Source organism: Ophidiomyces ophidiicola, assembly GCF_022830035.1.
Source record: "Ophidiomyces ophidiicola strain CBS 122913 chromosome Unknown scaffold_34, whole genome shotgun sequence".
NCBI lineage: Eukaryota > Fungi > Ascomycota > Eurotiomycetes > Onygenales > Onygenaceae > Ophidiomyces > Ophidiomyces ophidiicola.
The window spans coordinates 192,574-218,128 of NW_026054674.1; the positions used below are offsets into that span (position 1 = coordinate 192,574).

Genomic DNA, 25,555 nt, shown 5'->3' on the forward strand with positions numbered 1-25,555 from the left:
AGCGAGCCAACGGCCGCGCCGGGCCTTACGTCACCAGCGCTCGCCTCCTGAAGCGGCCGACGCAACTCATCCAATCAGTCTGACACACTAACGGCTGGCCATGCATATTCATTCATATGTCACCCTGCTGCCGCCAAAAATATCGAGTGTTCCTGAGCCCGCACGCTTCCAACTCTATCATACGGGAGACACCATGGCGGCGGCGAATGCCCGAGGATCCTAGAGGAGCTCCCAAGAACACATCCCAAGATGTCATTTGCCGATCTGGAGCTGCTGGGGCAGATCAGTAACGCTTCAATTTCGCAAACATGTTGTTATCATGGTTTTGAACCGCGTCCTTTTGTTGCTTGTCTCCCTTGGACCTCCTGGATACAAGATGTCCTTTTGTTAAAACACCACATTCGCCGATCATGGAGCCCGTGGACTGTGGGGGTTTCCTACTTTGCCCTATTATTTCTCAATTTTAAATTGCGGCCTAGTTAGTATCGGCAGCCTTACCAAATGCCGGCGACGGCCATTACGCAAAACAATTTGGCACCCACCGATACATTATTATTATTCACCGTTCACCGCCAATCACGGCCCTTCCTCCCCCACAATCCTCACTAAATTGTTCTCGAACTTGGCAGACGTCGGATATTAAACAGCTCGCACTGCACTCCAAAAACGGTTAGACCCGCCCCGCCCCGCTCCCTTCCGGGCCAATAAAATGCATACATATATCGTGATCATCATATAGTTAGCGTAGGAGGAGCCTGCGTCCCGCAATTCTGCTTTGCATCCGAGATGTGGGACTGATACCGCGCGCCGGCGCCCAGCCGGGGCTAACGTGGTGTGGGCCTGTCTGCCTGCCTGGCTGCCTGCCTGTCTGCCTGGCTAACAGCCGCAGGGTCGTGCCCCTGTCTGTCATCTAACATTATTATTATTAATATTATTATTCCACGGACGGAACGCCGTTTCCCGGCGACGTTGGAACTTGCGGTAAAGGGGTTTCCGTTCGGCGACCTAGAATTCTTAGTGAACCCGTCTGGATGAAACGTGAGTTTGACATACCGCAAGAAAAGCTGTTATCTTTCGGCGAAACCGGGCTTGGGCCGTCATTGGGCAATGACGGGGGAAAAAATAGGCCGTTTTGAAGGAGCAAACATTTACAGAGCACAGTAGTTAATACCAGGCAAATGAGTCTACATATGTCTTGATTTGCTAGGGCTAGACTGGGTTCTATTAATGTACAAATCATTTGCATTATCTGAAAATCTTTTTTTCGTGTCACAAAAAAATAAAGAACAAAACAAAAGGGATATCATCTGGGAATAGTGGGCCAATCTGTGGATTCAGGCATGCAAGCCGAGGCATCTAAAAAACAAAATTGTCAAGAATGGTTCCAAAAAGAAGGCCAAGAAGGTATCAAAAGGCAATTTTTTGTTAAAACAATCGTTAGAACGTAGAAGTAAAAAAAGAAATCTTGTCCAAAAATCTCTTAAAGGCCTTGGTGGAAGAATGCAAAGGTCGAACAGAAGTTGTTTCTATTATCCTTCTGCAAGATCAAAGCTTGGCCATTCGAGGTGATCATGTTCGTGCTGGCCTTGGTGCTCAGTGCATACAAGTACACGTCGGAGCAGTCGACCTCGATCATGTTGAGCTGGCAGGACTCGGTCTGCAGGCAATCTTGGTTGTAGTTCTCGAAGAAGCTGTACAGACCACCACCGTATAAGTAGACGTCACTCGACTGCAAGATACGGAGGCCCCATGCTTTCTTGCACGCGGCGGTGGTGCAGTCGCCGAATGTTGGATCGTCGAATTTTGCCATGGGCTGGAAGGGCACCAGCGCATCAGGATTAGATTGGAAGTACCTGGATTTGATGTTAGAGAAAAAGCATGTAAGAGAAAAAAGGGGAAAAAAAAGGAGCGCTTACGGAGTTTCGGTCTGGATCAAGGCCATATAAACGTTCTTAGCTTTGTTGATCTGGTAGTTGTACAGGGTGTTGTGCTCCGACGCCGTGCCATACATCCAAACCGGACCCTGGCTCTCAATAAGGACGCCTCTTCCATTGTAGATGTTAATTTGTCCAAAATCAGTCAAATCTAGCTCGTGATCGGCAACCCAAAACCAGGTATTCTCGAAGTATCCCGACCCCGACGCCGTGACATGGAGCAGCATGAAAGCGCTGATGCATTGAGGATTCGGAGTGGTGGTGGAGTTTGGGGTCTTGGCGCAGCGGTTGCTCTGGAGATCGGTGCCTGCGGAACCGCCGACGCGCAAATGGACGTCCCACATTCCAACGGATCCTTGAGACTCTTCGTGAACATTCCACTCGACCAGGATGGCGCCGGGCGTGGGACCCTTGGTTTCGATCATGAGGTCTGAAATCTCGACAGTGCCTCTGTCGCCAGGTTTGCCAACTTGGAGCATGGGGATGGGGTTCTTCTCGTCAGAAAACGCGGGGCCAGTGGCCATCAGCAGCGGCCAGATTTCACCGGTGATCTTGATGTTCTTTGGAATTCTGAGCGTGGTTGTGATCAGATACGCGCCGTGGTCAAAATACACGATTTGGTTGGGCTGAGCGCTGTCCAAAACCCTTTGGATTGCGGCGGTATCGTCGGTCTTTCCATCTCCCTTGGCTCCAGCGGATTTGACACTGATAAACGACGACGCAGGAACATTTTGGTATTGGGGCTTCGAGCGCTCGAAGACTTTACCGGATTGATCCAAGAGCACAGCTGGTTTCGTAGGACCAGGGAGCGCGGTCCGGGCTCTGGTTTTAGTGACCGCAGTCCTCGCACAGGTTTCGCTCTGGCTCGCGCTAGGGCTCGTAGGGGAAGATGGGGAAGGTGTAGGAACAGGAGGCGAAGGAGCGGCAGTATTTGAAGGCGCGGGAGCAGAAGGTTGAGGTACGCCGGGAACGCTCCCGCTCTGGCTTGGGCCGGTCGGATTACCACTACTGCTAGGGACGTTGGAAGCGGGAGGTGTAGGTGTAGGTGGCACCTGCGCAGAGCTAGTGCCAGGAACAGGAACAGGGATCGACGGGAGTGGAGTCTCCGGGCAGTCAATCACGGTGGCGACTTTAACCAACGTCGATGTCCGGGTGGTGTCTCTTTTGCCCTTGGACGCACCCGAGCCAGAGCCAGGAAGATAGGCATTGCCCTGCACCCAGTGGCCAATGGTGGTGTCGCCTCCCAAGATCCGGCCCCCTTGCACGTTGGAAACGGCCTCGCTTGAACCGGCAAACTGGACGTTATCTAAGATGAGAGTGCCGCCCGCCTCGGGCACGCCGCTATCGAATGCTGTCACAATGCCGCGGGGTGTGTTGTTGATCTTGCTATCGAGGATCAAGACGGAGCCGACGGTTTGGTTAGTGATCCCGTTGGACATGTTCAGACCCACCGCGCAGTTGTTGATGGTCAGCGACTTGAAGGTCCAGGCCCAGTTCCAGTTCATAAAGATGGCGGTGTTGCAGTCATTGAAGGTCAGGTTGCGTGTGGTGAACTGCTGGTTGCCGAAGAACGCGCCGTAGTTGCCACCATTGAACACAAGATCGGTCATGAAACCGCCAGAGCCGTTCTCCATGAAGATACCAAGCTGTTTGTTTGCATCGCCGCCGCCCCGCACCATCTCAAAGCGGATGTTCTGCAGGCTGGTCGCTTGTGCAACTTGCCAATGGATGCCGGCGCCAGAGCCCATGTTCATTCCCGTGAGGTCAATGACGAAGTTGCGAACCTGGCGGAAGAAATTGTTCTGGTTGGTGTACCAATTCTGCCCCTTCTCATTGTACGGATTAGCGTCGATCACCGCGATGCCCACGAAGCTCGCGGTGGGCTTCAGGGTGGGAGGGTTGACAGCATCGCCCACAAGCTGCGTATAATAGTACTGGATGATCGGCTTCGAAACGACGTAGGTGCCGGGAGGGAAGTAGACCAGGCCGGGAGTGATGGTTGATGAGTCGCAGCCCGAACCACATCTGGAGCCCGAGGAAATTGCATTGTTGATTGCTTCGGTATCATCGGTGGATCCGTCGCCTGGTCGATATGTCAGTATACCCAGCACAAGCCAGCAGCTGCAGACAGGAAAGTGAGATGTTTTTACCCTTTGCACCAAAGTCTTTGACGTTTCTGAACACTTGATAAGCGCTGTTTGGGTTGAAGGCGGCTGCACCCTGGCGTTTGATGGAGCCCAGCCAGTATGGGGGGGTGGTCAGGCCAGGAGTCTGATCCTGGGGCATGGGGATGGCATTTGCAAAAGGCGTCGTCTGCAGCAACAGCATAAGAAGCTGCACAGCGAGCCAGGTGAAGGCAAGGCGGCGGGCCATGATGGAGTGCTCTGGGAGGGGATATCAAATAAGAGAAGGGCCTCTACTGAGGTGAGCTGCGGCCGGCGTGGCTTCCTTCAGTGAGAGTCAGTTTTGTTTGATATGTGGAACAATTGTTTAAGCGAGTGCAAGAGAGAGTCAAGAAAGATGAGAAATGAACAACGAGTCAAAACATTTAAAATGAATGCAGGAGGTGAACAATGGGGGGTATTGTCCGGAGTGAGTGTGCGCACACAAAGGGCAAAAAGAGTGACAGCCAGCCCAGTTGATCAAAACAGAGCGGCTTCTGCCGACAAAAGAAGAATTTGCTCCCAAGAACAGAGACGCTCTTCACGGCAGTTCCATGACTGTCTGGAATTCGCCGTGGCAGAGCGGGCTTATAGGCCAGGAGCGCACGGAGAGAGCCGCCCAGCACGTATAATAATAATATGCAGCCTAGACAGGGGCACCCGCTGCCACAGTGATCGCCAGTGGAGCCGTGCCGCAATCAATATTTCATATTTAGTTTTTTTTTTTTTATTTATTTCACACAGATGCGGCTAGAAGTCGACACGGAAAACGAAGCTTTTTGCACTCACTGGCTAGCGGGTTCTGATTCTGACCTGTCAAGTGCGCTCGAGAGCCCCCCGGGGAGCCAGTGCCAGACGCGCTAGGTGGGGTTCACAATGAAACAGGGCGGGCGGTCGAGCAGGGGAGCGAAACCGATTGAAACGGGCGAGACTCAAGAGATCCGGTTCCCTTTTTTCCTTTTTCCCTTTTTTTTTTTGGCGCCGGACGGGTTTCCTCACGGCATTGGACGTGCGTTGGGTTCTTATTTATGCGCTGGGCTACATACCAGCCCCCCCCCCCCCCCCCCCCCCCCCCCCCCCCCCCCCTCCCCTTCTTCTTTGCGAACAGGTTCTTTTCGCGGAGAATGAGAGAGGGGGCGTCATCTGGTCGATGTCATGGACTGCAACCGCTGACCGCATCAGACAGCCCGTTCCTGGCTGGGGAACGCCCGCGCGGCGCCGTCAGTTGATCGGTTGGGAGGAGGCACGAGCTGGTCTAGGTATGTACCCTACATGGTACCTAGCTCCGACTCGACGGGTGTACCAGGTAGTTAGCTACCTCACTAGTTAGTTGACGAGCTACGGCCTGCACGCCCGCACGAGACCCCCGTTCCCGTCCGCTCTCGTCTCGCAGCAGCACCAACCAGCTGCGCGGACGATCGCATCGCCCCGCAGCCAATGAGCGCACGACTCTCGGGGGGCTCTCTCTCTGCGGCGATCGGTGCGACCGTCGCGGCGTGCTTGTGCTTGTGCTAGGGCTCCGGGGCCCGCCAGCCCTGGCGCTGGGTTAACTATGCTGGTGGTGGTGGTCGCAGCCACGCGGAGAAAACACCAGCGTGGGAAGGGTGGCCGCACAGACGGAGACTGCATCGCCGCCAGGGTGGCTCAGGCTGGGGGTACGGAGTACTCCGTAGTATGATTCTCTCTGAAATGATATTATCGTGGTGGTGCGTGGAGGCGAGATTTGTTAATTAAAAGGGGGGGTTGAGGTTGTCCAGACTGGTTGGCTTCGGAGGGTTTTGCTATGAGAAAAAGCTATTTCACCCACCACCCCCTGATTAGCCTCGCGAATGATACATATCTCCGGGTCTCATACAACCAGTCATCCTGCAAGGCCCGCCTCTCCGTATTGTCATAGCTAGCCGCCGATCACCCACGCCCAGCCAGCCAGACCGGAACAGTCACACGCCCCCGCCGCGCGGCGATCAAGCCCGCGAACAGCCTTTTTGTGATCATGAGGCTGCGAGAGCAGGCCATATCTGATCTTGCATCGCAGACCTTCCGCGTGCATGGCGTCTGTCTGTGCTGGGCGTGGCTGGGGCTGCCTCCCTCATTTCGCGCCGTGTAGAAGAAAAATAGAGAGCCAAGAATGTGTTCATGTGAGTTCGTTCTACGGAGTACGAGTACAGGAAAACAAACACCCCTCCGCTCCGACCCTTCGCTTCTACTCCTCCATAGCACGATTCCCCTCACTCCACGCGCAATTCCCGCCGCAGCGCACGCGCCAGCCGCTGCACGCCCGCGCTCAGATGCGGCTCCTCCTCGTACGCGAAGCACAGGCGCACGTAGCGGTCGACGTCGTGGCGGCGCTCGCGGTTGCTGCGGTCGCCCGCGACGCGGAACAGCCGGCCCTCGCCGACCTCGAGCGCCTCCTCGCGGCGCGCGCGCGCCGCCAGCGCCGTCACGCTGACCGTCGCGGGGAGTTGGATCCAGATGAAGTAGCCGCCGCGGACGGCGGCCTCGTCGTTGTCGTTGTTGTTGTCGTCGGGGGCGCCGACGTGGTGCACGCCGAGCGGTGCGAGGTGTGTCGCGATGGCGGACGCGAGCAGGTGGTAGCGGCGGCGGTAGACGGGGCGCAGGGTGTGGTGCACGAAGTCGGGCACGAAGTGGGACGTCAGGAGCTCGCGCACAAAGGTCGAGGTGAGCTGCGACGGAGCGCCGCCGGAGATGGTCGAGCCGCTGGGGATTGTCACACGCATCAGCATAGTGTATACCGTGCAATACTAAGATATCGACTCACGTCTGCGAGAGCCCGTACGCCAGCCGCGGCGCGGCCTCGACCCAGCCCACGCGGAAGCCGGGCCCGATCAGCTTGCTGAAGCTGCCGTTGCTGATGGCGTTGCCGAAGTCGTCCCGGGGCCCGCCGTCCAGCACGCGGTCGATGTCCACCAGGCGCGGGGCCACGGCGCGGTCGGGGTTCTGCGTGGCCGGGTCGTCGTCATGGCCGCCTGGCCACTGGAGAAAGTCGTACACGTCGTCGGCGACGAGGAGGGCGTCGTGCGCTCGCGCCAGCCGCACCAGCTGCTCGCGGCGGCGCGTGGTCATGATGCCGCCGGACGGATTGGAGAAGGTCGGCACGGCGTAGATGATGTGCTTGTAGATCTTCCTCCACGGGAACGGCGACTTCGCTTGCTGGTCGGACAGAGAAGAGGTAAGTAAATCGTAGCAGGACAAAAGCCATATCCGAATACTATACCGATTCAACGGTACCACTTGCACTCTCCACCGCCGCAGCGTCACATTTTTTTAATTCGGCCTCGAGAAACTCGACGTCAATGCCCTCCGCATCCTCAGGCACGGCGCGCATGCGGCCCGCGAAGCCGGCATCGTCGAAAATGCGGCAGGCCAGGTAGTACGTGGGCTCGACCATCCACACGGCGCGGGTGCGGGCGGGGTCGGCGAAGACCTGCAGCAGGCAGGCCAGGGCCTGGCTGGCGCCACCGGTGATGCAGAGGCGGTCGGGCGTGACGGCGGGCGCGGCGGCGCTGGCATAGAAGCCGGACAGCCAGCGGGCGACGGCGGCGCGCAGGTCGGGATCCCCCTCGTCGGGCCCGTAGCCAAAGGCGGGCGCGGAGCGGGCGGGGTCGCGCAGCACGGCGGCGGCGGCGGCTTCGAGGGCGGCGGTGGGGTGCAGCGAGGGGTTGGGCCAGCCGCGGAAGAGGTCGATGGCAGGCGAGGGCGAGGGCGTGGGAGCGGCCATGGTGGGAGCGTGATAGAATACCGGAGCCTAGAAGGAATTCATAACTACTCCGTACTCTGTCTCCGTCCGGCTGAGCGTGGCCCAGGCGGGAAGCGGGCTTACGCCATCGGGGGTCGCCAAGCGGCGGGTGGGCGGGCGGTAGACGCGTCGGCAGGGGGCGGAGAGCGCCAAAGTCACGAGAGGGCGGGTGTGAAGCTGGGAGGGAGGGAGTACGGAGGAGAGGAGCAATTATCCAGGTAGCTGGCTAGCTCGTTAACTAGTTACTAACTAACCGATACGACAGCCAGCAGCACAGCCGTCGAGCTTCGCGGTGGAAACGGCGGCGACTTCGCTTGCGCCAGGCGTGGCTGTGAGCTCTCGCTAGCAGTGTGCCAGTGAGTGGGTTAGTTAGCGTGGGACCAGAGCGCAGAATGCCAACGCACGCGTCGGAGGCTTGGGATTGGAAACGGATTCACTGGGAGAGTAGCAGTACTCGTCGAAGGATGCTGTTAGTCAGGGAGTCCACCGGGGGCGAACTGCGCCAGTCGGGCCGCTTGGAGCTGCCTGTTGTGCTTCGTCTTTGTTGAGCGGCCCATGGTAACACGCACGAGCCAAAAATAGCAGCAGAGTAGGATAATCCGTAGTTAGAGAGAGAGAGGAGAATAGAATACGTACAGCAGAGAAAGAGTATCGCGTCAGAAGCGTTTGGGTCGCCACCCGCCTGTGTTTCACCGCGCCGCCCCTTTGCCCGCGAGCGAGCGTGTTTCCAAGGCGTTTCCCGCCTGCCGTTGGCTGCCCGTTGCTTTTGCCGCAGCCTTTCCTTTCTCTGCCGTCTCTCTCTCTCACTCTCTCTCTCTTACTCTCCTTCTACTCTCCCTCTCACACACACACACTCTCTCTCTCATACTCACTCTCCCTCCCGGCATGCTCCTCGCCCACTAGCCTCCCCGCCCGCCATGCTCGCCGCGCCTGCAAAGTCGGCCAAGCGCCTGTCCTCGCTCTTCTCCCTGGGCTCGTCGCGGCCCAAAGACGACTCCAAGCCGCCGCGCTCCCACGCCGCTTCGCACTCTCAGTCCCAGTCCCAGTCTCCGTCCCCGTCCCAGTCGCAGTCGCCGCACGCCACCGCTGCCCGCCATGGCCCCTCGGCCTCGCAGCCCGCCCTTCGCCACTCGGCCTCCGTCCAGGACCTGCACAACAAAACCACCACCACCCCGCGAAACGTCTCCGCGCCGCTGCCCAGCTGCGAGTTCCTGCCGCCGCCTGCCCTCGCCATGGTGAACCCCAGCGTCGCCGCCGCCGACCCCCTCGACGACTCCCGCCAGCGTCCGCAGAGCTGGGCCACCAACTTCAGCCGCCCCATGTCTGCCTGCGAGCCCCTGCCCACGCCCAAGCCGCCCAAGACCCGGAGCTGGGTGCCTGGCAAGCTGCGCAAGGCCTCCGATGCCATGCCCAATCCCGCCCAGAAGATGCGTGCCTGGGTCGCCGGCACGCCCCAGGAAATCCCCTACGACGTCGACCGCTTGGTCGCCGGCGACAAGGTGAGCCTCTCTCGACGACAACAGCAGCAACAATCACCGCCGTGTCAGCCTGATGGCCTAACCACACACTCCCCGCAGGTCTATGAGCTCTGGGACGACCAGGGCGACACCTACGTGTATCTCTTCCCCCCCAGCACCGGCCGCCCGCCCTCCTTCAAGGTCCACTCCGCCGCCTTCGCCGCCTCGCCCGCCCTGACCATCATGGCCCGCGGTGCCGACCCCGCCGCCCTGCCCGATCGCCCCGTCGACCGCCCGCCGCAGCTGCATCTGTCCGTGCCCATGTCGCCGCCCGTCTCGCCGCCCCACGGCTCCCTCGACGGCTCGCAGGATGGCTCCGACGGCCGCCGGTCCAGAGACTACCTGCTCGACGAGTCCGCCCAGGAGCTGCATCTGTTTCTGCCCGTGCCGTTCGTCAGCGACGTGTCCGGCCCCCAGCCCATGCTGCACGACGAGGACGTCGACATGCTCGTCTTGTTCCGCAACATCTTTGCCTTCCTCGTCGGCCAGTCGCTGATCGCCACGCCCCGGTGTCCCTCAGTGTTTGCCATCTTCATGGAGATTGCCGGCCTGCTGGAGCGATTCGGCTTCTCGAACCTGGACGGCTCGACGTTTGGAGAGACGGCAATCTCGAGCTTTGCCTGTTACTGCGATGAGTTGGGGCTGTCCGACGTGCGGCGGAGCTCGGAAAAGACCCTCCAGGCCATCGTGCTGGGAGAGAGGATGCGCTATCTTCCTTTATATCAAGAAGGATTCAGCCATGGCGTGGGGAAACTGGACGATATTAAGTTATGTGACGGATCCAAATATGCACTCGTCACAAAGTTAACTCAAAAACGAATGGAGAGAGGGTACCTGGACCTCGAAAACCGCCTGAAGGTTGCCAGGGAAAAGTTGGATGATTTTGATTTCCCGCAGCTGTTCTCGGGTTTCGCAAACTCTAATGTCATGAACGAAGCCAGGCTGATTAGCTTCAAAAACTGGAAAAATGCTTATGTTGCCTTCCGCAAGCACGTCATGTCGTACTATCGCGCCCGCTTTGGATCGTGGCCGCCGAGGGCCAATTCCAAAAAGAACCAGTTCGAGGAGAGCGGCCTGAATCGCCTGGTGCTGCGAGAGCTGTACCGCGATTTCACCGACCTCTATGACATGCTGGTCGACCGCACCTCGCTCACCACCCGATCGTCGGATATGAATCTGACGGGCCTCGAAGGCGATGGCGTAGATGCCCAGGAACCTTCCGTCCGGGCCTTGAGACAGCTCATGAGTGAGTTCGACAGAAGCACGCCTCCTGTGGCGCCCCCGATTCCGTTTGATATCCCGCTCCGACCCACCATCCGCTCCATCAAGCGACGGCTGGACCCGAAGAAAGAACCCAAGGAGAGGGCCAAGAAACTGTCCGCCGGCGAAATCAACGAGATCCTGCTGGCCGGCTACAACCACAAGAGCATGAAACCCACGCCGTTCCTCGAAAGCTTCACGCAGTTCGAACGCCGCGTCGGCAGCGGCAAGAACACCGACGAACTGGTCGACAACCGCTGCGGCCAGTGGCTGTTCATGTACGCCGTGCTGCAGTCGCTGCCCATGGTCATCGTCGACGCGCCCGACGTTAAGTTCAGCGACGGTGTCGAGTACTTCCTCTGCATCCCGCCGCGCGGCGGCTCGCCGTGGTGCAAGGACGATCCGCGCTCCGGCCGCAGCTGGTTCGGCGTGGCCGGCGGCGCCGGCGTCGTCAACCTGCCCTCCGACGTCGTCGCCAACGGCGTCGAGGGCGTCTACCGCCGCAGCCACTGCTGGCAGGTCGCCTCGCGCTGGGCCGACCAGCACCAGCTGCTCTCACCCGCCATGCAGCACCACGACTTCGCGCCCAACCACAACATCCACAGCGCTGGCACCGGCACCGGCACCGCCAGCGGCAGCGGGCCCGGCACGCCCGCCTCGCCGTACCAGCCGCCGTTCATCGCGCCGCCGCTCTCGTCCACCGAGTCGAACTCCGACCGCCAGCCCACGCCGCTCCTCACGCCGGGCACCATCACGCCGCCCATGTTCTCGCTGCCGCTGCCGCACCCGGGCTTCGCCGCGCGCGCCGGCAACCGCTCGTCCATCCACATGGGCATCGAGGCGCTGCCGCTGCCCGCCGGCGTCGCGCCCATGGAGCCGCTCCCCGCTCGCCCGCTCAGCCACAATCCCAACTTGAGCTTCGATCAGATCCTCGGCGGCATGCCGCAGCAGCAGCAGCAGCAAAGAGGGAGGAGGTAGTCGTCCGACAGACTTTTTTTTTAGATTCGTCTTTTGTTATGTCGTTTCCACCTATCTTGTCCTTGTTTTTTGGGGTTTTCATTTTTTGTTTGCCAGCGTTTGGCCTAGCATGATGATAGACACTAACCGATAGACTTGCTGGACATTGTTTTTACAACACCACACTCCTGTATCATTCTCCTTTTCTTTTTGGTCTTATCTCTCTCTCTCTCTCTCTCTCTCTTTTTCCTCTCTTTTATTTTTTGGGGGCTCGAACTTGGGAATTGGGTAATAATTTGGATCCGGATAGGAAGAAACCCACCACTGCACAGAAGAAGAAAAAACTTCCAAAAAAAAAAAAGTTACAGTCACCACGATTAACGAAGGGGTTCTTTTTTTTGTTTTGTTTCCCTTTTTTTTTTTTCCTTTTCTTGTGTGTATTTTCTCGGTCTTGACTTTATCTTCTGTTACCTTGGGCGCCGTTTCGGGGACCGTATCGTATCTCTTTCCTCTTCTAATAATGCTGGGTACTGCTGTCGGATCGTTTTTTTTTTTTTTTTTTTTTTTTTTTGGGCGGAGGGGTTTATCAAATTTGCATCCGAAACAGAAAAAAAAAATTCAAGTTGACAGAATCAAAATCGATCCTTATATATATAATCTCTCTTACTCACTTGTTTGCAGCGTGATTAGAAAACCCAACAAACCGCCCCGCCCCCAACCAGCAAAGAATATCTGATGGGTTGGACATGCGCCGCCCTCATAATATATACGAACCGTTGGCCCAAAGGATTAGTATCGACCTTTTAATGACCACGGTGGCAAAAGCCCGCGGGTGGCCGGGGGAGAGGTTCATATATATATACATAGGATCCTACTAATATTCCGGACGTGTGTACATATAGCCCCCCCATGTTCCTGCGGCGCGCCGGGAGGGGGGGGGCAAGGAAGGGAACGGCACGCCGTCCTCCGTGCCGCGGCGGGGGGATATCACCACGGCGTGCGACTCTGTAGAGCCCGAGCTGCCCATAAAGGTATTGGACACGGGAGGCGGCTCAAGATAACTATGTATGTAGTTGTTTGTGTGATGATAGTACGCTGCGGGCCTGCGCGAGCTGAGACGCTGATGTATTTTAATGGCTGTCTATGGAGTGTTCATGCTCTGCGGAAAAGCTGTGCATATTATTATTATTCTAAGATTCTACGTCGTAAAGCGGTAAAGTTGTCTCAAAATGCTTCCCCCCTCCCCCAGTCCCATTCTCCGAAAGTGGAGGGCCGTTGGCAGGAATCACATGGACTCGTTAACTAAGTACTAAACTATGCAATATTACTCCTGAGAGAAGATCGTCAGGCTGTTAAGACTCCGCTCCGGATTGCTGCTTTTCCCGGCAAAAATGGGGCTCAAGTCTCGGATCTTCGTCAGAGACATTTGTTCGGATTCAGAGTTAGTTGGTTAGCCGGCTTTACTAGCAATAATAATAATAACAAATCCCTCTGTCCCTCATTCTCTCCCACATGCACGTTGCAAATCCCCTTCACGTGCAGTTACATACTCCGGACTACTCTCCATTCCTCCGTATTCTGGCGAGACTGCCACTGGAGAACACCTTGCAGGGGCTTTTGGTGATCATGGCTGGATACGAATTTCTCCTCGTATTCCATTCCCGCAGCACGCGCGCGTATTAAGGGGGGGCCGACTTCCCCCTTTTTGCGCCCAACAGCAGAGCACTTGTGTGATTCGGTCGATTCCCCGGTCGATATTGAAAGGGCATTAAGTTTTGTTTTCAGCACAGCTAGCTAGCTAGTTAGTTAGTTGACTAGGGGAGAGAGTGCAGGTGGCCGCGTGCAGGAAATGTGCTTTGGAAATAATTTTTGTGATACGGATCAAGTGTAAAGATTCATATCTGGAATAGCTGTTTGATATTGGATTTACAAAACTGCTACTCCGTAGTTGGGTAACTAATGATATGGTCTTGTGGAAAGGTTCGAACGGTGAGCAAAGAACCTTTCCCAGGGTGAATGGCATTCAGGGGCACCCTGGTTCTGTAGTGGAAATGCCGTTACACCAAGCCTTTTTTTAGAGCAATTCAGTTCAGCAGCACTGGTGAGTCTGCGGGCTGTTCAGTAGTGGGGGCCTCTGATTTCCCGCAAACATGCCGAATCGACCCCATTCGGGGGGCTCAGAAATGCAGCGGTATGGGCATTCTACGATATGAGAATGCGAATACACTTCTTTAGCTGTAGTAGCCATATGGGGCTGTTGTGGTGGACATGCAGAAAAAGCCCGGTTGGCTCTCGGCAAAAGAAGCAGTATAAGAATGGCTGTCTCTCAGCGCAATAGGACCCGAAGTTGAACGCACAGTCTTCTTCTACATATCCTACTCAAAAATCATTTTCAGAATTCAAAAGGCCTTCAGCCATGCGCTTGTTTTCACCACTCCTCTTCGCCGCCTCCCCCGTGCTCGGCGCACTGGTAGTAGACTACCAGGCGTCCAGGGGAGACGACCCCGCAGTGATGGGGTATCTCAACCTCGAAGCTAAGCGAGGGGAGCCGGTGTTCGAAAACAGGCCGGATCTGTTCATCCAAAGGGGGACCGATCCCAGGGGAGTTCCGTGCGCGCACTTCCACCGCAAGCAAGGGAACATTCGGGCGGAATATCACTCCCTCAACAAAGCGACAAAGAAGGACAAGACGTACACGATCCAGTATGAGTTCTCGATCGGGCAGGTCCAGCAGAGCCTCTCAGTTTGGCAGATGTAAGTTCATCTTGGCCCGCGGGTATCAAATCAAAGACTAATATTGTAAATATAGGAAGGAATATCTGACTGATAACGACAAAGATGGCGGCGCAAATGTCCCTCTCGCGCTGAAAATCTCGAAAGATAAACTCCAGCTCCAGTACCAGCCCAAGTGGGATGCACCACGAGAGGTGTTATGGTCTTTCAAGATCGAGGCAAACACAACATATGCTGCTGGTATTGTGGTCAATACCAGCAATCCAGGCTGGGTGGAGCTCTCGTGGAACGGAGTGCCTCAGAAGCTTGGTAAAGGGCAGGTGACCAGATGTCCAGCGATCACTTTTCCCGGTCGTGCGGACCCGAAGTTTGGGGCGTATTTGGGCTCGGAGATTGATATTGATAGCTATGTGTACAAGGTCCTAATTGACGAGGCGTAAGAGAGAGTGAGAGAGGGTATCTGGAGGGGAAGAGACTTTGTGAGATGGAACTAGAGAAATTAATGCTTCGTGTAACGTGTGTACAACTGCCTGAGAACGGGAAAGGATAACATTTGCGGCGTTACAAGATAATATTCGAATAAATGCAAATTCAACTTGTCGAAGCATCCAGCCGAGTCGAGCCAGCTGTCAAGCATTTATTCATTGGCAAGCCAACACGAGAGCGGAGTCCAGATTCGACCCGCTGCCTGCGATGCCGTATGAAGTGACTCATGACTGTTCCTGTCAAACCGCAACCTTCGCGACAGACCACTGGCTAAAGGTTGTTTGCAATGTTTGCCTGCGCGAGACAAGGCCATTGGGCTGCGCAACATCCAGACACCAACAATCACGAAGCGCAGTAAAGATGGTTCTAATCAAGGCAGGATTGTTCCATCGAGCCTCTGGCAGCTTAAGCTATATAGCCGATACAGACCCGCCCTCTGTATTAAAAGGCAGCCCGCCTTCGGCATTCCCAGATTAATACGACCACTGCACATCCCGCCCCTTTATCCTTTTTACCCTTTCCAGTCGTTCCGCGCCTGTTTCTAACGGGCTATGGCGCTTGCTAATGTGGAATCCGCTTTCAAAAAGTTATCTTTAACGGTCTCTCAAACTGCGCTCTGCATTGTCCCGCCAGAACATCTCTGTGAAGAGATCAATTATCTGAGATCATCCTACGACCAATCATATGAGCGCTGGCCCCCTCATATCAGTCTCCTTTATCCATTTGTTGCCGTCGAGTCACTTCCACAAGCAGCTTCACTAATTGGGGCGAAGCTGAAAGCGCTGCAGGGAACTTCTCCGCCCCTGGATGTGCACGTTCGACTCGAGGGTGCCAGCTCATTTTGCCCACGGAAAGGAAATATCATTCATTTAGTACCACATGAACCCAACAAGGGGTGGTCTCTGAGGAATCTCCAAGATTTTGTTGTTGAGGCTTTGGGGCAGCAGGGAACAGTGGCTGAACAGAGCTTTCATCTGACGATTGGGCAGACCAAGGCGAACGATGACCAGTCACGGGACTCTTTGGTCTCAAAGGCAGATTTATTATCTGCCATTCAGTGGAATGTCGAGGAGCTGGTGGTTCTTGTCCGTGAGAAAGTTACCATTCAGGGCCAAAAAATAACCCGGATGCGGGTCTGGGGTACGATCGACCTCTCTGGAAACGTCACACCCAGCGAATCGGAATCGCTGGAAACAGGAGAGTTTTCAGATATTATTAGTCCACCAGATACTTGCACTTCTCTGCCGATGCCAACGTATGAATTTTGTCCAGGCACCCAGCTCTGGGAGCCTTGCCCGTCGACAAACGACCAAGGCATAGAAACGTCTTTAACACCGGATGCCCTATCGATTTCAAGCTACAATGTACTGTTAGAACGGCTTCATCCACCCCCTCGGGAGAGGTATCCTGCTTTAATTCGCAGCATACTTTCAAACTTTGCCCTGGCCGATGTTCTTGTGCTACAAGAAGTCTGCGACGACTTCTTATCACATCTTCTATCTCAGCCTCAAATTCGAACAAGTTATCCATTTGCTACACATGGTCCACCTTACCAGAATGGGTGCAGGCCATTGCTCATGCAAAGAAACAATGTGGCATTAAGTCGCTTCAAGTTCAGTTGGGAGAACTATTCCTTTGAGGAACGCTACAAAAATGCTATAATCATGAAACTAGACATTTTTAATAAGCTTGATGAAAATCCAGGCTCTTCATCACTGATAGTTTCCGGTGTCCATCTGACGTCTGGCTTGCATGCTGCGAGAGTACATGAAAAAGAATCTCAAATTCGCTCTTTGTATCGTTTTCTAGACCAGAAATACCCGAACAGCCCATGCATTATTACTGGTGATCTGAACATCCCTACATCCACTCTCACTATAAAGAGAGCTTTGGAAGAAAATGTACTCACTCCTGAAAAGGAAATGAAGCTCTTGCAGCTGGAGGAGCTGCTCTATGAATCCCGTTTCCATGACGCCTGGCTCGTTGCTCGTGCCAGTGGAAAGGATACATCGGCTACCGTGCCAAACTACCAGGTCGGTGAGGACCTGATCGAAGGGGAGCTAGGCGGCACTTTTGATCCAGGTCGAAACCCACTTGCCGCCGCATTGGGTGGCAAAGATGGGCGACCACAGAGATATGACAGGATATTAGTCGATGGTCAAAAAACACTTAAAATAATAGAGTTTAATCTCTTCGGCTTTCCTGACCATCCATATCCTAATTGTATCGAAAAAGAACATCCCGAACTTGTGTTTGGGAGCGATCACTGGGGTGTAAGGGCCAGATTCGAAGTTTCCCAAAAAAATAGCTTTGATATTTTGAGATCCACACGGAATTTTACCTTACCCTTAGCGCCCGCTCGTCTTTCAGATACGCCGTCCCTTTTATGTCTGGAAACGTGTATGACATTGCCTTCCAACGAAGATGTGACTAGGCGAGAAGCTGTTCTTGAACTTCTTCGGAATGTCGTGATAAACGCTTCCCCTCAACAAAAGCAAAGTGACGATCAAGACTATCACGAAGCAGAAATTGCAATGATCCTTGTTCCCGTTGGTTCCTATGGAATGGGAGTATGGAGCCCATCTTCAGATATTGATTGTCTTTTTATAGGGCCAATCAGTTCTAAAACTTTCTTTGCTATTGCTGAACAGCGACTCCGAAAAGCTGCCGATAAGGATATAAGGATTCTGCGAAAAGTGAAAGCAGCAACGGGAACCATGCTGGAAATTGAAGTTGATGGCATCAAATGTGACCTGCAGTATTGTCCTGCTGCGAGGGTTGTTGAAAGGTGAATTAAGACATTGGTCCCTAGAATATAGTCTGATAAACTAACGTTGTTTGTAGATGGCCGACCATATCTCAATTGCCGCAAGATGACCCGACGTTTGATTTATCATACCAAGCTTTGTCTAAGCTCCAGGCATTTCGAGACCTTGATTCCATTCAGCGCTCTATTCCAGATATGGCGTCCTTTCGAACAGCCCACCGTTATATAACAGCATGGGCAAAGCATCGTGGTATATATCTCGCCAGGTTTGGTTATCTTAGCGGGATTCATATTACCTTAATGCTGTCGCGAATATCTAAATTACTCTCTTTTACCAAGGGAAGAGTCAGATCAGCAGATATGATCTGTGCATTTTATCATCACTATGCAAATTTCGATTGGGAGGGTGAAATGGTTTTTGATCCGTCCTCCGTCTTCTATAACAAGCCATACTACCGCCGGTATCCAAACGAACCAATGGTTATTCTTACGATACATAAGCCAATTATCAATGTCGCAAGGGCAGTCACAATTTCGTCGGCTAGGACTATCGTTGACGAGTTAAGACGAATGAATCGGCACATATCCAATACTACCATTTCCTGGTCAGAGATTATTTATGGCAATGAGCCCACTCTAGATCCTTCCCAGGAGTTCTTGACAGCCTATAGCAGTTTTATCAAAATCCATATTCAATACTGGGGGTCATCGCTTGCCAAAGGGAACACGCTTGTGGCCTGGCTTGAATCCAGATGCATACGGCTTTTGAACGGTGAGATTTCAAATGATATCCCTCAGACTACTCCAGCTGACCTTTTCATAGATCTGAATAAAAATTTGCCAGGAATCCATGCGAGGATATGGCCTGCTCGATTTACGCCTACTGAAATGACGGATGGCACCGAATATGAGGGATGTTATCTAATTGGTCTCTCGAAGAAAGAGGCAAAAGGAATTGTCGGTAGAAAGGAAGAGCGCGAGCATGGTGTTGCCTCGCTACAGAGGGTTTTATACCAGTTCAAATCAAAAGCCCAAGAAGAAACGAAGTATTTTGATCCTACAGTGGCATGGTTGGATGTTACTCACACCAGGAAAGAAGAACTTGGTTCACTCAAGGTCGACGGAAGAGAATGGGGGACTTACGCACTGACAGAGGAACTGTCAGAGTCTGAAGATGAAGATGAAGAGAATGTTGATTTCGATTCGGACGCCAGCGCTAAGCGATCGGCCCGCAAGCGCTCTGCACCCAAGGTTACGTCAAACATGATAGGCGCCAAGCTCCGACCGGCGGCAGATATTCTTAGCCGTCTTCGTTGGGATCGGAATATGGACTCTAGTGATTATGTGGTTGGGTATGAAGACCGTTTTCTAGGTAGCCTAGAAATTCTGCTGGATAATTGGAAGACAGAACAAACAGACGAGGAGTTTATTCCGCAGCACAGAATCATGTATTTCAGGAGAAAGAGTGACGGGGTGGTCGTCTGGGAGAGGGAAAGCAAGAAAGATCTGATTTTTGGGAGTGGAGTGGGAAGGGTTGAGTAGTGTGTGAATAATAAGAAAGGAGAATCCAATGACACTTTTGGACGCCGTATTAGATAAACTATGTTTACTCCCTACATATGGCGACCTTACGTCTGCATTCTATTGGACCATTTCGAAATAAAATGATACAAAAACCCGGAAAAGAAATATCAATTACCCCGCGCGGAGAGATTCTGAATCAACAATTTTTTAATCATTCAAGCCGCCGATGCATTCATGCACATGTTTTACATCTGGTCGTATTGGTTCCATGGATATGAAGCGTGCTCTCATAAGTCCTTTTTCAAGAAATGCTCCGGCTTATGCGTTGTCTCAAAGTCAACATGCACATATGCTCGTTCTACGTCAGGAAGGCTTTCAAGTTTCATCTGAAGCTCCTCTGCTACATCGTGTGTCGCTCGAAGTGACGAGTCTGGGTCCATTACTATGTCAACCTCCACGACAAGCCGTGGTCCAGAGGTATAAGCGCGAACGGTGTCGATGGCATTGATTAAGGGAGAGTGGGTCATAGCTTCCATCGCACCGGCCATTAGAGTGGTGTCATACAAATGGGTTGAGGTGGGATACTTACATATATATGTGATGAGTTGTTGCATCTTGGTGTCCGCAGTAATGCCGATGAGCAGTTGGAACTCGGAGTATGCAGTTCTGAGCCACAATACAGCGATGATCAGCGAAAGGATCAACGCTCCCATGGGATCGATCCACCATCGCAATTTACTGCCCCCAACGGACGTGAGGATACCAAAGCCATTGATGGCAAGGTCGTTTCGATGGTCCTCCCATAAGATCCGGACTTGGGAGTACTGGTTCCGTATTGCCCAGCAGTATAAGAAAAGAACTAGCTTCGTGACGAAGGCGATGCTGACGGCGATCACAGACGGCAGATGGAAGCCCAAGGTCTCGTTTTCGCTCCCACTGGCCAAATCTTTCGTGGAGAATGCGATCAGAATGAACGAAACGGCTGTCATAAGAAAGCAGAAACATATATTTCCCGCAGTTTCAATCCTGGCCTTCCCCGCGGGGAATTTGCGCGCATCGACGCGTTGCACGGTCTTATGACAGAGCAGCAGTGTCAGATTGGACAATGGGTCAAACACAGAGTCAGCCATGGTGGTAAATAGCGACAAGGATCCGGACGCGATAGCGCCATAAAGCTGCAGGATAGCCAGGACGACATTGGCGGCGAAACTGCCGTAGACAGCAATTTTATACCGCAGCTGGTTTTGAGTGTTGAGTTCCCGAGCAAGGCGAATGTGTTCGTCGACGGGTTTCAATAATCGCTCGATATTTTCGTTTTGTGTGCGGTAGAAGCCCTGCAATTTTTTGGCGGAGGACCGCGTGCCATGGAGGCGCGCTAGCTTGCGTCGTCGCGATGTGTTTGCTGGGATCGAATTTATCTCGGCGTCAGTCTTGAGTTTTGAGGAAAGCTCAAATGGGTCATTTTCTCGAGTGTAGCGAGGCGGGCGACCTTCTTCTTCATCTGAGGAGTTATTGTTCGCCATGGCTGGGGGTGGATATTGGTTTGTCTCGATTCCTGTGCTGGTGCCGACCTCTTGAGGAGAAAGAGGAGGGTGGTCAGCTCCAATGCCCGGGGAGGACAAAATTGAAGCCATTATTGCGGTGTGATTGTGCAAGTGATACGGAGGAGTGGCATGGTTGCAGAACGATCTGCCGTCACCCATTGTTATTATGTAGGTAAGCGGGCCGGAGGCGTCAGAGGGGCGTTGCCGTGTCACAAAGACAGCGAACCAGTGGCGGTTTCAGCGTGAGTTCGACAATCTCGCATCTCGCAGTGGGCGGCAGGGCAAAGGCGATTGCGAGTGGTGGGAGATCGATCTGATAAGATAGGTCATTGGCTGGGCTCGCGTCAGCCCCCATGGCACTAGCCGGATGCGGCTAGATTTTCGGGGTTGATCGCTGAGCCTCGGGTACCATAGCGCGCTAGGCGGTTTCCGGCTAGGCTGTCGGCGTCGGTCCAAAACCGTTCCCGACAAGTCAACGACTTCACCGCCCAAGACCAAGAACTCGCCTCTTGATGCCTGCTGTGAAACAGCCCTTTTGTGGCTGTGTTAAGGGTAGATACCAATATCTAAGCGCAGGAGAAAGAGATATATCTTGACTGTGGGAAGCACTGCCTGTGCCCAGAAATCTCAAACCTGCGTCTAACACAAAATAATAGCCGTCTGATGACGTCGGTCTCTCGCTTACAGCGTCGCATTTTCTCCCACAGGATATCTGCAAATACTCCATACTAAGCAACATTGTGCTAAACTGGAAGGATAGATACTTTTTGCTTCAATAGACAGCATCATCACCCACAGAGCATTGATCCCGCCTCTATGCCACACAAGAGACAAAACAACTCTACCCTACAGGCCTGAAGCTGCTGTAAAGCTCTGGATCAGCGACTCATTTGCCTGGAAAAAGTTGCTTGCTGGTTAATACCCACGCTTCCATCTCAATATAGTTTTGCTTAGAATTGTGCTTCCAGTACCATAATACACACACTAAGGCTTAAGCTTAGGATGTTAAAAGTAGGCTGACCATAGGGAGCCCGGCGGGAGCCCATTGGGATGAAAGCAGGAAGCTTTCCCATTTCTTTTACTCCCTATCTCTTCACTATGGGACATGCCCATTATCCTATCCCATTACATAGTATCTAGTCACTGTCCCATTCCCAGTCCAATAAAAAATTTTTAATTCCTGTCTCATCTCTGAACATTATGTAGAGATCCCATTCTCTGCTGGAACAAAATTTATAAATGAGACATTTAGAGATGGGAAATCTCTGTCTCTATGTTCAGATTCTTAGTAAGCTCATAGAATCATTAAATGTGCACTGAGCTGTTATTAAGAATCATTATCTCTGAAATAACACACAACAAGAAAATTTTATATTATCATCTCAAAGAGCTCTTTAAAGAGCATAGAACTATCTACATGAATTTTTTTTTTTTGTTTTTTTTTTTTTTGAAAAAACCCCCCACCATCTATGATCTGCCAAAATATTGACAGTTTAGGCAGTTCAGAAGACTGTGCATTAGAGTTAAGTCAGCTTACAATAAGATAATTTACTCATAATGAACAGTCATCATATTTTCATTTAATCTTTATTAGATATTTCATCTACATTTCATGAAATTTACTTACACTCTAAAAATGTGATAATTATGTTTCTAACAGATATCTGTAGTATTATTAAGACACTTCACTATCACTGCAGCTGAGAGTTCAGCTTAAAGATGATCTTATAAATTAAATACTGAAAAAGAGTGAAGAACATCACAAAGTTAATATATTAAAAATATTAATGAATTTCATGCTCAGCATCTATTGCAATATTAGTATCAGAGTTGTTATCTTGAACTGTTATCACTTACTGCTGACAGAGATGAAGAGTGTGAGAGCAGAGTGAAGATGAGTGATGAGATATTTAGTCATTGTGTGACTCAATATTATATTGACTCAGAGCTCATTATGTCAGTTTTAATGAGTGTAAGTCTGATTCAGCTTGTCTTAACAGTCTGTTAGTGACTTCAGTTATATTAATGTGTGAAGATAGTTCTTATTCTTCTCAATTCTTCTTTCAATTGTTAGTAAAAAAAGAATTGAGTCTGTTATCTTGAATTATTACTCACAGAAGAAGTGAATCAGTAGTGCAGAGATAGAGATAGAAAATCTCTTTCTCTTTCTTCTTCTCATCATCATCATCATTGTCATTATTATTATTGTTATTGTTATTATTGTCAATGTTGCTGACAGTCACATTCTTATTCATCATCATCATCATTTTTTCTTCATTATCATCATCATTATTGTTGTTGTTCTTATTCTTCTTCTCTTCATCATCAGTAACAATGCTAATGACATTGATGATGATTAAATTACTGATCTTCAATCTCACTGACTCAGTCAGTTTTATCTGACTGAGCTCTGATGGACCACCATCTTCACCATCAACATTATTGACTGATGGTGAGGAGCCAGCTTGGGATTTGTTGCAGAAGAAGAAGTTGATAAGTGTGAAGAAAGTCATTATTTCTATACTCACACATTAGCATCTCTTCTTCATTCAATTCATCATGTATGTGATAATACTCACCACTAGAGTGATGCAAATAGTTGAAGAAAGAGAAAAAAAAAGAGTTAGCATTGCATGAATATAATTATCAATAAGTAATATATGTTATATAGCAACTTATCTCAATGACAACTGTGTAATCTGACAATGAATTGTCAACAACACTGTCAATATAATAAATTGTAGATGTAAATAATAATTTTCTGATACTCTTCTCTTCTCTTTCACATCTCTCTTACTTACATTACTACTCATCTATCTGTCTGTTCATCCACACACTGCAATTCTCAAGCTCATTATCTTGATTTATTACTTCATAATGATCAATGAGAGAGTCAAGATGCTTTCAGTGCATTTAAAAACTATTGCTGTCTGCAAAAGATGTCACACTCTGAAGAGAGCTGATGATCTCAAAAATAAAGCTGATTAGACAGATCAGAAGACTTAATATGATGCAATACATTATATGAAGAAGACTGTAAAGTGATAATGAATCTCAGTAATGAGTCTAATATCTTCATGATAAATAGCTAATGACTGATAGAGTGGAAGTGAACTCTGAGCATTAGCAGAAGATGAAGATAAAGATGATGAAGACTGTAATGCAAAAACAGTTTAATGAGAGTAAGTTCTGTGAATATCTTAAGCATTAAGAGCTTAAAGCAGTGAAGAAGAAAAAGAGAAAGAAGAAGAAGCATCAGACAGAGAAACTAAAGACAGTAATGAGTCTCTTAATAAAGAAGATAAAGAAGAGAATAGATAACAGTTTAAGATAATGATTCAGTATATTTTCTGACAGAATTACAGAAGAAGATCAATAATAATAATGTTGCTGATTGTTTTGCTGCTCACTTCAGTGAAATGATGCAGTGATTAGAGAGGAACTGAGCTCAGCATGAGTATGAATGACTGACTGCAGCAGAGATGAAGAGAGAGTCTGTCAGAGAGCAGATGTAGAAGTTTTTCACACAGATCAATTTTGAAGAATTGACACTGTCTGCTCTTTCTGAAGAAACTAGAGAGAAGAATTTCAAGATTGTTGTTTTTTCAGATGAGAAGAAGAAGAAAGATGAGAATGAGAATGATAACTGAATGATGAAGAGTTAATTTTTCTATCAATTAGTTAGAGACACTAATTATCTTTGAGTAGTTAATCTATGCTCTCAGAGCAATGAAGTCATGCCAAACAGTGCACATCTCTTTATTGAAGTCTGAAAAGCTCACATTAGAATGTATATTCCATCAAAATATTCATCATAGTTCATTTGATAAGAGTCATGAAGCACAGTGATGCAAAAATCAATGTAATTGAAGCATAATGATTGATGATGGTTGAAAATGATGCAATATGTAAGTAAGATCTAGATGTTATCAATGATATTTTGTTGATTTACATCTAGAAATATGAACTTGACAGTCCTCTGAACACATTTTGATCATTAACAAAGATCTAGAAACAAAATAAATGCATAGTAGTGTGCAGACAGTCATATACAATCATTCTATTCATTTAGAATTTTTATATTTAATTATTTGTGGTGACATTCTGACAAGATGTGGTGGACTGAATCTGGCATAGTTTGTTTACATTTAAAATTTTTGTGTGGTTGCTCCTGTTCCCATCAATAACAACCATCTGAATCACAAAAATTCATCAGAGATCATTATTAAAGTCTGTTATCTTTTTTGCTCATTGACTTCATTGTTTATCTATCATGTCTAGCTCTTCCATCTCTGAATTTCTTGTTGTCTCATCTGCTGACAATCAATGTCTGGTGAATGAGAAACTGTCAGTTTCATCAGAAGACATCTTGAGTGAACTTAAGTAGCAGCATCTTCATGAAAAGAATTATATTTTCTATGAAGTATTAAAGCATCAGACTTTCATACAGTGATGAAATTTCACATCTGACTATAAAGCAGCTTTCAGAATAGATGTTCTTATTTAAACTGAAACAGTAGTTGACAAACAACATTCTACTGACAGAATTATGATCAGACAGCAGAGAAATTCAATGAAACATCTGTTCTTATCTGCCAAAAGTGTAAGAGAATGCTTGCACATCCCATCTACATCCAACAAGACATAAATGATATCCAGCAACACTATATAAATCAGAGCTGTTATCAGATCAGAAAAGAAAAAAGAGATTGTGAGCCATCAATAGCAGAAATGATGATATCATTGATATGTCATTCTGTCAATCAAAATTGATAATGATCTGAGATAATGCTTTCTTGATAATTTAGAAAAGTGTCTCCATGAAGAAACAGAAGTTGCTGTTCAGACAATATAGCAGAGAAGCTGTTCATGACTCTGTTCTTTAAACTGTTATATCACTTAATCTTTCATTTT

The 25,555-nt window shown here is 50.6% G+C and overlaps 6 protein-coding genes across 6 annotated transcripts; 3 read left to right on the forward strand and 3 right to left on the reverse strand.

Moving 5' to 3' along the window:
* Positions 1–1,480: 1,480 nt before the first annotated feature.
* LOZ57_006015 (uncharacterized protein) lies at positions 1,481–4,307 on the reverse strand (the record flags this gene model as incomplete). Its single annotated transcript, XM_049255039.1, has 3 exons — positions 1,481–1,853; positions 1,917–4,017; positions 4,085–4,307. The coding sequence occupies 3 exons, from the start codon at positions 4,305–4,307 to the stop codon at positions 1,481–1,483; spliced, it is 2,697 nt and encodes an 898-aa protein (XP_049106046.1).
* Positions 4,308–6,324: 2,017 nt separating this feature from the next.
* On the reverse strand, positions 6,325–7,835 carry YEY2 (Valine--pyruvate aminotransferase; the record flags this gene model as incomplete). Its single annotated transcript, XM_049255040.1, has 3 exons — positions 6,325–6,814; positions 6,876–7,267; positions 7,332–7,835. 3 exons carry the CDS (start codon positions 7,833–7,835, stop codon positions 6,325–6,327), a joined length of 1,386 nt encoding a protein of 461 aa, XP_049106047.1.
* Positions 7,836–8,770: 935 nt separating this feature from the next.
* On the forward strand, positions 8,771–11,608 carry LOZ57_006017 (uncharacterized protein; the record flags this gene model as incomplete). Its single annotated transcript, XM_049255041.1, has 1 exon — positions 8,771–11,608. The coding sequence occupies one exon, from the start codon at positions 8,771–8,773 to the stop codon at positions 11,606–11,608; it is 2,838 nt and encodes a 945-aa protein (XP_049106048.1).
* Positions 11,609–14,003: 2,395 nt separating this feature from the next.
* On the forward strand, positions 14,004–14,760 carry LOZ57_006018 (uncharacterized protein; the record flags this gene model as incomplete). The annotated part of the gene is made up of 2 exons (XM_049255042.1): positions 14,004–14,341; positions 14,397–14,760. 2 exons carry the CDS (start codon positions 14,004–14,006, stop codon positions 14,758–14,760), a joined length of 702 nt encoding a protein of 233 aa, XP_049106049.1.
* Positions 14,761–15,357: 597 nt separating this feature from the next.
* LOZ57_006019 (uncharacterized protein) lies at positions 15,358–19,115 on the forward strand (the record flags this gene model as incomplete). Its single annotated transcript, XM_049255043.1, has 2 exons — positions 15,358–17,594; positions 17,651–19,115. 2 exons carry the CDS (start codon positions 15,358–15,360, stop codon positions 19,113–19,115), a joined length of 3,702 nt encoding a protein of 1,233 aa, XP_049106050.1.
* A 269-nt stretch (positions 19,116–19,384) lies between these two features.
* Positions 19,385–20,731, reverse strand: LOZ57_006020 (uncharacterized protein; the record flags this gene model as incomplete). Its single annotated transcript, XM_049255044.1, has 1 exon — positions 19,385–20,731. The coding sequence occupies one exon, from the start codon at positions 20,729–20,731 to the stop codon at positions 19,385–19,387; it is 1,347 nt and encodes a 448-aa protein (XP_049106051.1).
* Between the last annotated feature and the right edge of the window lie 4,824 nt (positions 20,732–25,555).